Here is a 13,276-nt window from a genome sequence, read left to right as displayed (position 1 = left end):
ATCCTGCTGAGAAGACTGAGGGATGAAGTGGGACTGTCTGGGTCTGTGTTAGAATGGTTCTCATCTTACCTTTCTGGGCGCAGTTTTAGTGTATCTGCCAATCAAATGAGGTCTGAATCGGCAGATCTGTTGTGTGGAGTCCCTCAAGGTTCTGTTCTGGGTCCTTTATTGTTTTTGCTGTACTTGATTCCCCTCGGTAAAATCATTCAGAGATTTCCAGATGTTTCTTATCACATTTTTGCTGATGACATCCAGCTCTACTGCTCTTTTGATCCAACTGAGCCCCAGAGGCTGAACAGCTTAGTCAATTGTTTGCTAGAAATCAAACAGTGGCTGAGTGAAAACACTCTACAGCTAAATGTGGACAAAACGGAAACACTGGTGATTGCTCCTGATGATAAGATTCCAGGGTTGAGTCAGTACTTGGGTGACTTAGGTCAGTCTGTCAAACTGAGCCTGAGAAACCTGGGTGTTGTATTTGATAAAGACATGTCTCTTGTTCTACATTGCAGAAAACTGACCAGAAACTGTTTCCTTCAACTGAGAAAAATCTCTAAACTTAGGAAAATGTTGTCGGAACATGATCTGGAGCTTGCAACAGTTTGTTTTCATGTCTTAACAAGAAGGAGCTGTCTTGTCTGCAGTTGATTCAGAACTCTGCAGCGAGAATTCTGACCCGCTCAAGTAGAAGAACTCACATCTCTCCGGTCCTTAAAACTCTTCACTGGCTTCCAGTTTCTTTCAGGATCAACTTTAAAATTCTGGTTCTTACTTTCAGAGCTATTCATGGTCAGGCTCCTCCTTACATCACTGATCTGATCCAGCCTTACACCCCAGCTCGGGCTCTGAGGTCTGTGGATCAAAATCTACTTATGGTTCCACGCACACGGCTCAGGACCAGAGGAGAAAAATCTTTTCAGGCTGTTGCTCCTAAGCTTTGGAACGATCTTCCTCTCTCTTTGCGCTTGATGGAGTCTACTGACTCCTTTAAGAAACATCTTAAGACGTTTCTATTTGTTCAGGCTTTTCCTTGAATTTCTCGAACTCCTGTGTTGTTCTCAGTATTATCTTGATCTTTAAAGTATGTACTTTTTTGAGTATTGTTTTGATTGTTTAAGCGCTTTGTCAGAACCCTGGTCTCGAAAAGCGCTATATAAATAAATATTACTTACTTACTTACTATTTTCATGAAAGGTTAACACAGTAGAACGTAGTGGTACATTAAGTAATGCAAAGTGAAATGTCCTTCGTATGGTCAGGGCAACTTCTTTTGGGGTCCATCAGTTCAGGCTTCCTTAAGTAATATGGTTAATCAACACGTCCTCACACCCGAGGCATCATACTGTCCGACACTGTGCAATTCCCCCCAGGCGTCACTAGGGTGACGTTAGAGGGGGGACAAAAACGTCGGTTTTAGCCTACCCGGGTCACCCAGTAATATACAGAGCAATCCCCGACGTCGGATTCAAACGACCTGGGTAACATTTGACCCGTCCCCCAACTATTCGTTGCCATAGTAACGTGACGTGACGTAAGACTGTTGTCATTTGGCTACCGTAATTCTAAAACTATGAAGCGCACTTGAAATGTTTAATGTCAACAGTGCGATTCTACCCCCGATTGTGCTTAATAATCACCATAAATCGGTAAAAAATGCTTCATTTGTATTTTTTAAAGCTTGGATTGTTCACGCATCGCGGAAGTCAAGAGGCTCTCGCGGAGTAATACATGCTTTAAAAATCCTGTAAAAGTGACTATTTTGTATATTTTTAGGCGTTACAACTCCACAATGTTGACATTGTTTTATGAATGAGTAAAATAAAGTCTTGATGTGCTATTTCGCTTGATCCTCTTTATAATCCAGTGCGCTTTTGTATAAAAATAGAATCTTTCATTGAGATTGCGTTTACGGACATATGTTTTCTTTTTATTTAGCTGCGATTATGAGCGTCTACGTGACGTTTGTCAACATTAATCGCGATCCTGCAGAGGTGACGTCACACACGCTAATAAACGGGAGTTTAGAAAAACACACATTGACAAAGTAATGATCCAGTTCCTAATAAATGTTCCTTGTTTATTTAACTTGAAAAATGCGCATTTAATCTGTATTTGACCTTAATTTTTTACAAAGCCCAGACGTAGAAAATGAATGTGCACGGAATGTAGAGCCGTCACACCACAGGAATAAAACTTATATAAATATTGTGCTTGTTTGTTTAAAAGCGTCATGGAATACAATTGTAGATGTGATTGTATAAAGACCGAGTTCAGTTCTGTAGTTTCAGCGTCAGGTAAAAAGTTTTCAAACTTCCTCCAAACACACAACTTCCTCCAAACCTCTGGATGTTGACGTCACTTGTTGTTATTTGTCTCAGAACAAGCGTTTTTGTCCTCACGTTTGTGCAGTAACTTGACGGAACAAGGTGCGCGTCACTCGTCTATTGAGGTAAGATATAATTATTGCTTTAAGACTCATAAATAATGTTTCATTGCGTGTAATGTAACTTTCTGTGGTGCGTTAACACGAGAGCTAGTTCGCTAAAACACTGAATAGCTTTTTTTAATTAAAATGCGACTCACACACGTATTTTATTTGTTATTTTGAAAGGACGAAAATATATTTATATTCTTATAAAAAGTTTGCTATATTGGTAGGTCATGGTAGGCGATTTATTTTATTAATATTCAAGATATTGATTTCATTTATCGCTTCCGCATATCAATACAGATAACATATTTAACGTATTTAAGTATATAGGTATACGTTTATTTTAACCCTTTTGGATGAGGGATTTGATCTGTTGTCGTTTTCTATAAATGAAAGAATATATATCAAATAATAATGAAAAGTATTTGAAATTCCAGCATAAAGAGGTAAACCAGATGGAAACACCATAAAACAATGGATGAAGGAAACATGGAGAGCTTATCTCTGAATGATCAAGTATACTTGCTTGTATTTATTTAATTATTATATTTAAAAGGCAGCACTAGTATGTTTTTGTTTTGTTTTTGCATGGAAGTGCCCAGAACTCCAGACCTGCTTGACATGAAACCTTATCTCTGTGGTTCCTGCCAAGTGATTTCAAATGTGAAGTAAGTGAGTAATATTTGTAACATAGTGAACACAAACTTGTAAACCTACAGCACATCCCATCATGGAAATAATCTAAAATTCAATTCTATGTTCTTTTCTAGGTGAGATGGAGTGCTGCATATCAGGTGCTGGACTAACCATCGGAGGTGGAAGGGGTCAATCCCTTCCTCTCTGACCACCAAACACATGTCAAAAGCAGGTGAGATGGTTACATCATACAGACTTTGGTCATTAAAATAGTCATGTTTGGTAATAATGATAAATACATTTCTGTGGCAGGACGCACTGACATGCTGACGCTTATGGCCAAGGTTTTCTGGCTTCTGTTGTTGGAAACACTTGGTCGTGCCCGTCAAGCTGGTAGGTACCAGACTGAAGAGGCTTTTTCAATAGATTTTACACTTCAAATGATCAGAATCATACGACTTCATTAATACAATGTTTTCCAGGTTCTGTTGACTTTCGGACAAAGAGGATTTGACATTGTTATGGCAGTAAGGAGACGGCAGGAAGTGAAAGATTCTTGAGAAAGAGATGAACCAAGTCGTTGTGATTCCCTGAAAGAGTTGTCTCGCATGGCAGTGTCACAACAAGGTAAGAGTTTATTTAGCAAGTGAAGAACAGAAATAGTCCAAGTACAGGTGCTCATTCTTATTGTCTTATTCTTTAAGATGCACCATGGGCTTGACTGGTGAGGCTTTGAAGGGTCATTTTAGGAGCAGCAGCAAGTCAGCGTGACGTCACTCGAACCATGACTCGGACCAGAAACTACTACACACAAATTGTTTGATATGAAACCTGTAATAAAGCACAATTTGATATCATTTTGAATAATGCTCCCATAGTATTCATCCCAACATGATCAATGCAGTTGTAACTTCAGAGATGCCTATAATTGACACCAATGAATGCTTAAAAAAATTAAAATAAAGTTTTTATGATAACAGTTCATATCTTTTATTATGACAGGGTGATAAAAAGCAGCTCATGTACAATATTCATATTCGAGTTAATAGGTAAGGTAAGGTAAGGTAAGGTAAAACTTTATTGATTCCTCAGCAGGTCTACTTCGGGAAATTGTTTTTTTCCAATAGCCACAAAAAAATACAGCAATTTTTCATAAAAAATAAATCAAAATAAAATAAGAACTAAAACAAAGATAAATAAAGAGAAGATGATACTAGCTTATCCAGTGTCAAAAGTTAAAAGTTTACTACTATTGGAATAATTACATCTATAATCACACGTAATCAATAATATGTATTGCATAAGTACAAACATAATCATACATTAGTAATCAATAACATCTGAATGTGTCATATAAATATCAGCTTTACAGGGGCCTTCATGCCTCTTGAAGTTAGAGAATTAACCCTTTGATGTAGCACAGGCCACTACAAACGAAGAACCCTGTTAGTCGTTCAGTATTTGTTGTTGTTGGTGTGTGTAGTTTTCTGATAGTATAATAGCAGTCTTGAGTCACCTATCAATAACATAAATATGTATATTTTAAAGTTCAAACATGTACTGTGGGTCTCACAAAGCTTTTAGACGTGCTGTCTGCTATTTCATAGTTTGAGTCTAATTTACAAATAGCTCTTCAGTTGCTATTTTAAACAATGATGATTACTGATGAATTAAATCATTTTTAATGCTTACCCATTTCACGTGGAATGACAAAATTATGAAATTATGAAAGTTACTGCAAGTGTGGTGATGTCAAGAAAGCAGTGGTTTATCTCTATTTATATCTTAAATATCTCCACTGTGTTTTATTTTTTTTTGGTATATTGCTCTTGCTGTTGTTAAACCGAATTTCCCCTCGCGGGACAAATAAAGGTTTCTGATTCTGATTATATCAATAGACGAGTGACGCGCACCTTGTTCCGTCAAGTTATAACAACAAGCTGAAACTACAGAACTGAACTCGGTCTTTATACAATCACATCTACAATTGTATTCCATGACGCTTTTAAACAAACAAGCACAATATTTATAAAAGTTTTATTCCTGTGGTGTGACGGCTCTACATTCCGTGCACGATCATTTTCTACGTCTGAGCTTTGTAAAAAATTAAGGTCAAATACAGATTAAATGCGCATTTTTCAAGTTAAATAAACAAGGAACATTTATTAGGAACTGGATCATTACTTTGTCAATGTGTGTTTTTCTAAACTCCCGTTTATTAGCGTGTGTGACGTCACCTTTGCAGGATCGCGATTAATGTTGACAAACGTCACGTAGACGCTCATAATCGCAGCTAAATAAAAAGAAAACATGTCCATAAACGCAATGTCAATGAAAGATTCTATTTTTATAGAAAAGCGCACCGGATTATAAAGAGGATCAAGCAAAGTAGCACATCCAGACTTTATTTTACTCATTCATAAAACAATGTCAACATTGTGGAGTTGTAACACCTAAAAATATACAAAATAGTCACTTTTACAGGACCTTTTAAGCATGTATTACTCCGCGAGAGCCTCTGGGGTAGAAATCGTACTGTTGACATTAAACATTTCAAGTGCGCTTCATAGTTTTAGAATTACGGTAGCCAAATGACAACAGTGTTACGTTACGTCACGTTACCATGGCAACGAATAGTTGGGCGACGCGTCAAATGTTACCCGGATCGTTTGAATCCGACGTCGGGGATGCTCTGTATATTACTGGGTGACCCGGGTAGGCTAAACCCAACGTTTTTGTCCCCCCTCTAACGTCACCCTAGTGCCTGGGGGGAATTGCACGGCGTCGGACGGTTTGACGCCTCGGGTGTGAGGACGTGTTGGGTTAATCATAACACGAAAAACAGAAATATTCTACTTAGTTCAAGAAGGTGTGTAGGAAACAGAAGTGCTTGCCCCCCAGACAAAAAATGTACTCGCACTGTGTCTGTCACTCACCTGGTCTCCATGTGGACAAGTAAAGCCTCAGGGTTTAATAGGAGCTACAGAGCTGTTGACCTCATCCTCCCACATGGAGGAGACACAGCAGGTTGCAGCTGACTCTTGTCAGGGAAGGTGACTATATGGTCATGTTTGATTGTCTTTCTTCATCAGCAATAGATGTCGTTCAAGTTTATTTCTCTGACCCTGCAGTTGTATGATGACGTCTAACAGCAGTGTTGCTGTGCAGTATCTGGGAGAGTTGGAGAGAATCATGGTCTCTGTGTTCACTGGTGTGCCTTGTTTTATGTTGTTAACTATTAATATCATTATTTTGTTCACTCTGAGGAGTAAACTAGTGTTTAGAGAGACATCACGGTACATTCTTCTGACTAACCTTCTGATTGCAGACACTCTCTATATGATGATCAGTCAGATCATGTACATCTTGGCTAACAGCAGAGTTTTCTTTTCATATCCTGTGTGTGGATTACTCATCCTCTATGCTATGCTCACAGAAAGCATCTTTCCCCTGACTCTGGCAGTGATGTCCTTGGAGAGATATGTGGCTGTTTGTTATCCGCTACAACACTCAAACATTGTCACCGTGAGATCCACAGCAGTGTCCATCCTTATAGTGTGGACTTTCTCTTTTGTGAATGTTCTGATTCGTATCGTGCTGATGTGTCAGTTTCCATTTGAAGAATTAGAGAGTCTGGACATGAAAAGAGTTTGTGACACATTTGCAGTTGTGTTGACCCCAGTTGCTGCTCAATATGATCGAGGATATAACATTTTTCTGTTTTCCTTTGTGGGCTTTATTATTATTATGAGCTTAACTTCAGTTTCAGTTGCAGCAAGGTCAGCCTCCACTGACAAAAAGTCATTTCGGAAGGTTCAGAAAACTCTGCTGCTGCACATGATCCAGCTGTTGCTTGGTCTGTCCTTCACAATATATATTCCTGTGATTGTTACTCTGTTTCAAGTCATGAGTTGGATCAGTTTTGTGCGTATGATGGTTGTCATGTATATTTTTGTTTTTTTTCTACCTAGAAGTTTGAGTCCCCTCATCTACGGTCTCAGAGATCAGACCATTCGACCCATCCTCTTGTCTTACCTTTGCTGTGGACTCAAACCAGCTGTAAAGACTAAGATCCTTCCATAGTACTACTGTCTTATTACTTATTACTGTCCTGGACCTTGATACAGACTCTGGTTTTCTTGATCCTCAGCACAAACAATCTGTGACTCCCCTTCTTTGTGTTTGTTATTGTTGGAATAATAAACATTTGGTTCACATTCAGACAGCAATCAAAGGCCAGATCCATGATGTCCAGCAGTACACATATCAAGAAAATTCTTCCAGCAAATGTACTTCAGAATGATGCGTTCATGTTTCTTTCACAAATTAATTACAGCTGAAATTAAATTCCATCTTAGAGTTGTTTTTTCATGTTTTAGTAAGAGGTTCTGTCAGATTTTTTGTGATCATAATAACAAGGTTTTGACATTTATCTGTGAACTTATCTGGACAACAGGTACAATTATTTTATATCCTGTATTAACATGGAAAACAACTAAATAAAATAATTTATTGTAAAACCAAATTTTTAGTGCCTTTTACAAAATGCAGTCTGCTTCCAAAACAATGTGCATTACATCCATACACATTCTGGTATTTTAATGGAAATAATAAAGAAATAATTAAAATTTGAAGATATATCCTCAGACTCACAAGCTAATGTTAACAATATTACCTTTTGTATTAGAACTCATTTTGAAATATATTATTGTATTTACCTTCATGACATTTGCTTTTATCATTAAAAAAAAACCAAGGTTGAACTACTGTATATTAGTTTTAACATCCTGCTTTGAAAGTGTGTGAAATCTGTGACCCTGAATGTTTTTCTGTTCCTACACTCCAAGTTTCAATTTATAGTCGTATGAGTAAGGTTTTATAAGAAGAGAAAACAGACACAAAACATTAACTTTGTTTATGTTAAGAGATGGAGTCAGATAGAGCCCTTATCCAGCTATGGGTTAATGGTCATAAACCCAATGAAAGAGGAGCGCCATTGAGGCAAATGAAAGGAAGACAAGTCTGGAGGTTCTGGACCACTTCCTGGGAGGATCTGGTGGGTGCACCAGGATTTGACGAAGAGTGGACCTAATGCTCGGACTTGAGTGAATTTTTTTTTGTAATTTGAAGTTTTTTTTAATAGTTTCTACATTTCTGAATAATCTGCATTTTTGTTATCTTTGTATCTTGATTTTTGTAATTGTCTTGCATGGCCTATTTTTCAAAAATAATTTGACCCTAAATAAATGTTTTGTATTAATCCAAAGTTTCACTCTTCCTTGGATCAAACAAATGCGCAGAATTCAAGAGAGAAGCAGAGGACTGAGTTCTTCAATACATTATAATGAACAAAAAACTAAATCTGTGGTTGAATTTATTTATTTTTTTGTTTGCAGCCAAAAATATCTTTGCATACAGACCATATCAGCTGTGAACAATTGTGCGTGTAGGCAGCTTTGAGGTAAAATGTTTCCACAGGTATAGTGTGTCTGGGGTAATCACAAACAGTGTCTTGCTTGTGTGGCGGCACAAGCACGGATGGGTTGGTGTAAATATATAAGAATTCACAATTATAGTTGCCAGACAACGCCACTCTGGGAATTTCACCAAGAGAATACTAAATTTAAGGTACTGTAAGGAAATTACAACTTTACTGTAACCAATCATCTAGATTTAACAAACATTTCAAATAGTCACTTGATTAACTGATAATCTTTTATATTTAATTCATATTAAATAATCATTTTCTTGCATTGCATTCACTGACTGCAACAACTCACAGGCCCAGGTCAAATTAAGCCTTGCACACACACAGAAAGATTAAACAATCCCAGCAATTCTGTGGGAACCTGTTTGAGAACTCACACTGAAAGTCACAACAGACCAGCAAGTCGCTGGGAACAGACTCTCTCTAGAAGACAACAACCTTTGGTAAATTTCCACGACGACCACGTGCGACGGCCATCATTAGAATCAAGTGTTTACAGTTACTGACCAATCCTACATGTACAATTGACTAGAGGCGTTAACCTGGATATTCTACTATAAAGATCCACCATTTTGTCTGATCTTTGTGTTCTGGCATTCGAAGACGTCTGCGATAGATCTCTCTGCTTGCTAGCGCCCGTGTTCACGTAAGTTTGTCTCTGACTTTTGCATAATTCACTAAACGAGCATTTTTCTTAAACTCATCCATGTGTCTGTCCTTCATTCCACCACCACGTACAAGGCTGGGGAGGGGTCGGTTCATCGGAACACAAAATCCCCACAGGTGCCAACAGGGTTGCTCGCAGGCCTCTTGTATTCCTCCGTCGATCCGTTGATGAGCTGGCCTCCCAGGTCGTGACTTGGACTCTCTAGTCTCAATCCACTCTGTAAATTTTTTTCCAGGAGGTCGAATCCCCTACAACTCCCAACACCGTAACCGCGGCAGAACATCGCTTCCCGGTTGAGGACCTGCCCTACATCGTTACATCGGCGGCAGCGCGCATCGGGTTGTCGGCACCTGCATGCACCTCCACTTCCGAGCCAATCTTGGACATAACATGGGATAATGGCAAGGAAACATGCTCCCAAGCCGAAGCCTGTGGCTGGGGCTGTCTGACATGAGTCACCAAGAACGCCACACTCTCCTCAGTGCGGCTATGTCAGATGATCTCCTCTTCGGGAACGACATCTCTACGAATATCGATCGTCTGGAAGATGCCCGGAAGAGGTCAAGTCCTCGATCAGCACCTGGTGCATTTAGACAGCACCCTTATCAGAATAAAGGTCATAAAGTCTATGATGGTGTTCTATGTAAGTCTGTTTCTACTTCTGAAACTGTTGGCAAATAAGGGGAAGACTGACAGCGTAGTTCTGTCTTCCTCAGCTAAAGTGTTTACAGTAGCTTTAGCAAAACTGGGCCCATGATAGTAGATTGTGAGTAGATTATCGTCCAAACAAAAAAATAAATGTTTGCATTTAGTCAATATATGTTCAAGAAATAAACATTCAGTTAGAGCGAGAGCAAAGACTGTGCTACTTTTTTTGTTGTTGCAGGAGTCAATCCACTCCTTATAGTGTTACATGCGAGTCCTGTGCAATGAACCTAGAATGAATAAATGAATATTGTTTATTTTGGAGATGACAGTTTAAATCATCAACATCACATCATAATTCACATATTACATGCGAAGGGAAAGCGGGAGAAGCATAAGCTTATCTAGTCCCGCTAACCTATATCCTATGAACAAACAAAATGGGATCTCTGGGCTTAATGGCTAAAACAGTATATAACTGTTCTGAATCAGTAGGAAAGTTTAGCCAGACAGGTGACCAGGGGCTCACAACATCAAACAAAAGTAGTCCAGCTTTTATTTACAGAAACTCACCTATGTTATTGTAATACAATACTGACCTATAATACACCATGTTCTTCTGCCCCAGCGCCTCCTTCCAGCATTTTGACACCCTCTATCGGTTGTCCTGAGTCACAACAGAGAATAATGTTTAAATATACTCAGGCCCTGAAAAACAAAAAAAGAAATTAGTCAAAAGTTATGGAAGAGAAACACAAAAGTATACACAATAAAAATAAAAGCACTATACAAGCATCACAAAATGGAATAACATGCATCCTCTATGTTTTATTAGAGAATTATAATAGTAAGAATAACCATAATTTACAATATGCGTAACATGAAATATAAATAAAGAATAACATAAGGAAAAGAATGGAACAATACAATATCTTTTCAGACTGACCTGAAGAAGTCAAGTTTACTGGCTTACTGAGGTTGTAACCTTCAACCTTCAACAACCCTCTGCATTTACCTGGGCTTGGGACCGGCTCAAAAAGACAATTGCTTGTGACCTCTTAAGGCTGCATTCTTAAGCACATTTTCTAATGTAAACATTTAAATTAGGAAATTTTTGTGCAAACAGAGACAAACTGAAGAGACCACATTAGCTGCTCTTTAAATACATGTTGGAAGCCCAAACTAATGACATCAACTCTGTTGCAGTTGTTGCAAAAAACATGATGTTATTTTAAGTCGTATGGTAAAGGACAGCGGCTGATCTTCTTTTCAAGATGAGGGATGAGCGTAAGATGTTAAGGGGGTAAATGGGATTGGGTCTTAAACCATAAGTAGCGTGCTGCTGCTGTCACGTGCCCAACAACAGGACCCATTTTCTGTTTGGGACGGTTACCATAATAAAGGGCAGATCCACAAAATATTCTAATCAGAAGACACACACACTTACTACATTAGGACGCCATTACTTTATTTCAGTACGACCCTGGAAGTACTTAAACGTTAGGAAAATATCTGTTGTTATACTGTACTCAATTGCAATTATACATCTGGAGGAGAAGAGAAACTTGACTGGACATGTTTGCAGTTGCGTAGGTATGCATCCACAGAAATATGTTTACATTAACAGACCTATTGTATGATAAAGATGAACCATGATTATGCTTCTCCAAACTACAGTGCAAGATACATATTGTATAAAATACGATTATAAGAATTATAAGATAATCATGGTCTAATGTTGTATTCTAAACAATAATGTCGAAATAATAGTAAATGAGACTTGCAGTTTTATGCTTTCTTGACATTTATCTTATCCCATGGATGTCACATGATCAGACATACATATACACAGATATTTTGTCTGGTGTGTGTGTGAGTGAAAAGATCACAATGGTTCTTCAATATAATCGTTTAATACGTAATATGTGTCACGGTCTGTATGAAGCGAACCAGAATTCAAGTGAGGGGAAAAGATCTCAAACAGACAAGGAACACGAGAATTTACAATCTAATTATAATTTTACCGTATTTTTCACTCACCTGGTTTCCATGTGAACACCTGAAGCCTCCTTCTCAAGCTCAGGTTTAAATTGGAGCGGAGCCTCCCACATGGAGGAGACACATAAGGTTGCAGCTTGCTCTTGGACAGGGAAGGTGAGCATATGGTCATGGTTTACGGTCTTTCTTCATCAGCAATAGATGTTGTTGAAGTTTATTTCTTTGAACCTGCAGTTGTATGATGGAGTCGAACAGCAGTGTGGCTGTGCAGTATCAGGGAGAGTTGGAGAGATTCATGGTCTCCGTGTTCACTGGTATCCCATGTATTGTGTTGTTAGCTATTAATGTCATCATTTTGTTCACTCTGAGGAGTAAACCAGTGTTTAGAGAGACGTCACGGTACATTCTTCTGACTAACCTTCTCGTTGGAGACTCTCTCTATATGGTAATGAGTCAGATTCTGTACATCTTGGCTAACAGCAGAGTTTTCTTTTCATATTCCCTTTGTGGAGTTCTGGTTCTAACTTCTGTCCTTACTCAAAGCATTTCTCCTCTGACTCTGGCAGTGATGTCAATAGAAAGATATGTGGCTGTGTGTTTTCCACTCAGATACTCCAACATCGTCACCATGAGATCCACAGCAGTGGCCATCCTACTAGTGTGGACTTTCTCTTTTGTGAATGTTCTGATTCGCATTGTGCTGATGTGTCAATTTCCATTTGAAAAATTAGAGAGTCTGGAGATGAAAAGAGTTTGTGACACATTTGTCATGTTTCTGATTCCAGAGGCTGCAGTGTACGATCAGGCCTATAATATCTTTGTATTTGCTGCAGCAGGTTTTGTTGTCATTTCTAGTTTTGTTGCAGTTATAATTGTAGCAAGGTCAGCCTCAACAGACAAAAAGTCGGTCCGTAAAGCTGAGTATACGCTGCTGTTGCACATGATCCAGCTGTTTCTCGGTCTCTCCTCTAGAATATTGGTTCCTGTAACTGTGGCTCTTTTTCGAGTCATGAGTTGGCTCAGTTTTGTGCGTATGATGGTTGTTGTATATGTGTTTGTTATTCTTCTACCTAGATGTCTAAGTTCCCTCATCTATGGTCTCAGAGATCAGACCATCAGACCCATCCTCTTGTCTAACCTCTTCTGCGGACTGAAAATAGATATAAAAACTGAAAAAAACTAAAAACTCTGTTTAGTACATTCTAAAAAAGCCTCCTTATAATTTTGACTTCATGAGTCGAGTTAAACCATTAATTTTACACTGATTTCAACTTCTCCATAGGTTTGCCAGGCCACATCTATGCAAAAATATGTCCTGCTGTTATTGCCTGGTTTATAAAGGTTGAATAAAGAAGTGGTAATGAATATTTTTGTTCTGTGGTTATTTCTTTCAGAGATGACATTCAAACTT

At 38.5% G+C, this 13,276-nt stretch overlaps 2 protein-coding genes across 2 annotated transcripts; both read left to right on the top strand.

The window, feature by feature from the left end:
• Positions 1-6,205: 6,205 nt before the first annotated feature.
• LOC148066332 (odorant receptor 131-2-like) lies at positions 6,206-9,676 on the top strand. The gene is made up of 3 exons (XM_087808147.1): positions 6,206-6,932; positions 7,041-7,126; positions 9,458-9,676. Exons 1-3 carry the CDS (start codon positions 6,206-6,208, stop codon positions 9,674-9,676), a joined length of 1,032 nt encoding a protein of 343 aa, XP_087664273.1.
• A 2,430-nt stretch (positions 9,677-12,106) lies between these two features.
• Positions 12,107-13,048, top strand: LOC148066331 (odorant receptor 131-2-like). Its single transcript, XM_087808146.1, has one exon. The coding sequence runs from the start codon at positions 12,107-12,109 to the stop codon at positions 13,046-13,048; it is 942 nt and encodes a 313-aa protein (XP_087664272.1).
• The last annotated feature ends 228 nt before the right edge of the window (positions 13,049-13,276 follow it).

This window comes from Callionymus lyra, chromosome 14, assembly GCF_982586985.1.
Source record: "Callionymus lyra chromosome 14, fCalLyr1.hap1.1, whole genome shotgun sequence".
Lineage (NCBI taxonomy): Eukaryota > Metazoa > Chordata > Actinopteri > Syngnathiformes > Callionymidae > Callionymus > Callionymus lyra.
Note: the sequence above shows the minus strand (reverse complement) of the source record. Positions and strands in the feature narration are given on the sequence as shown.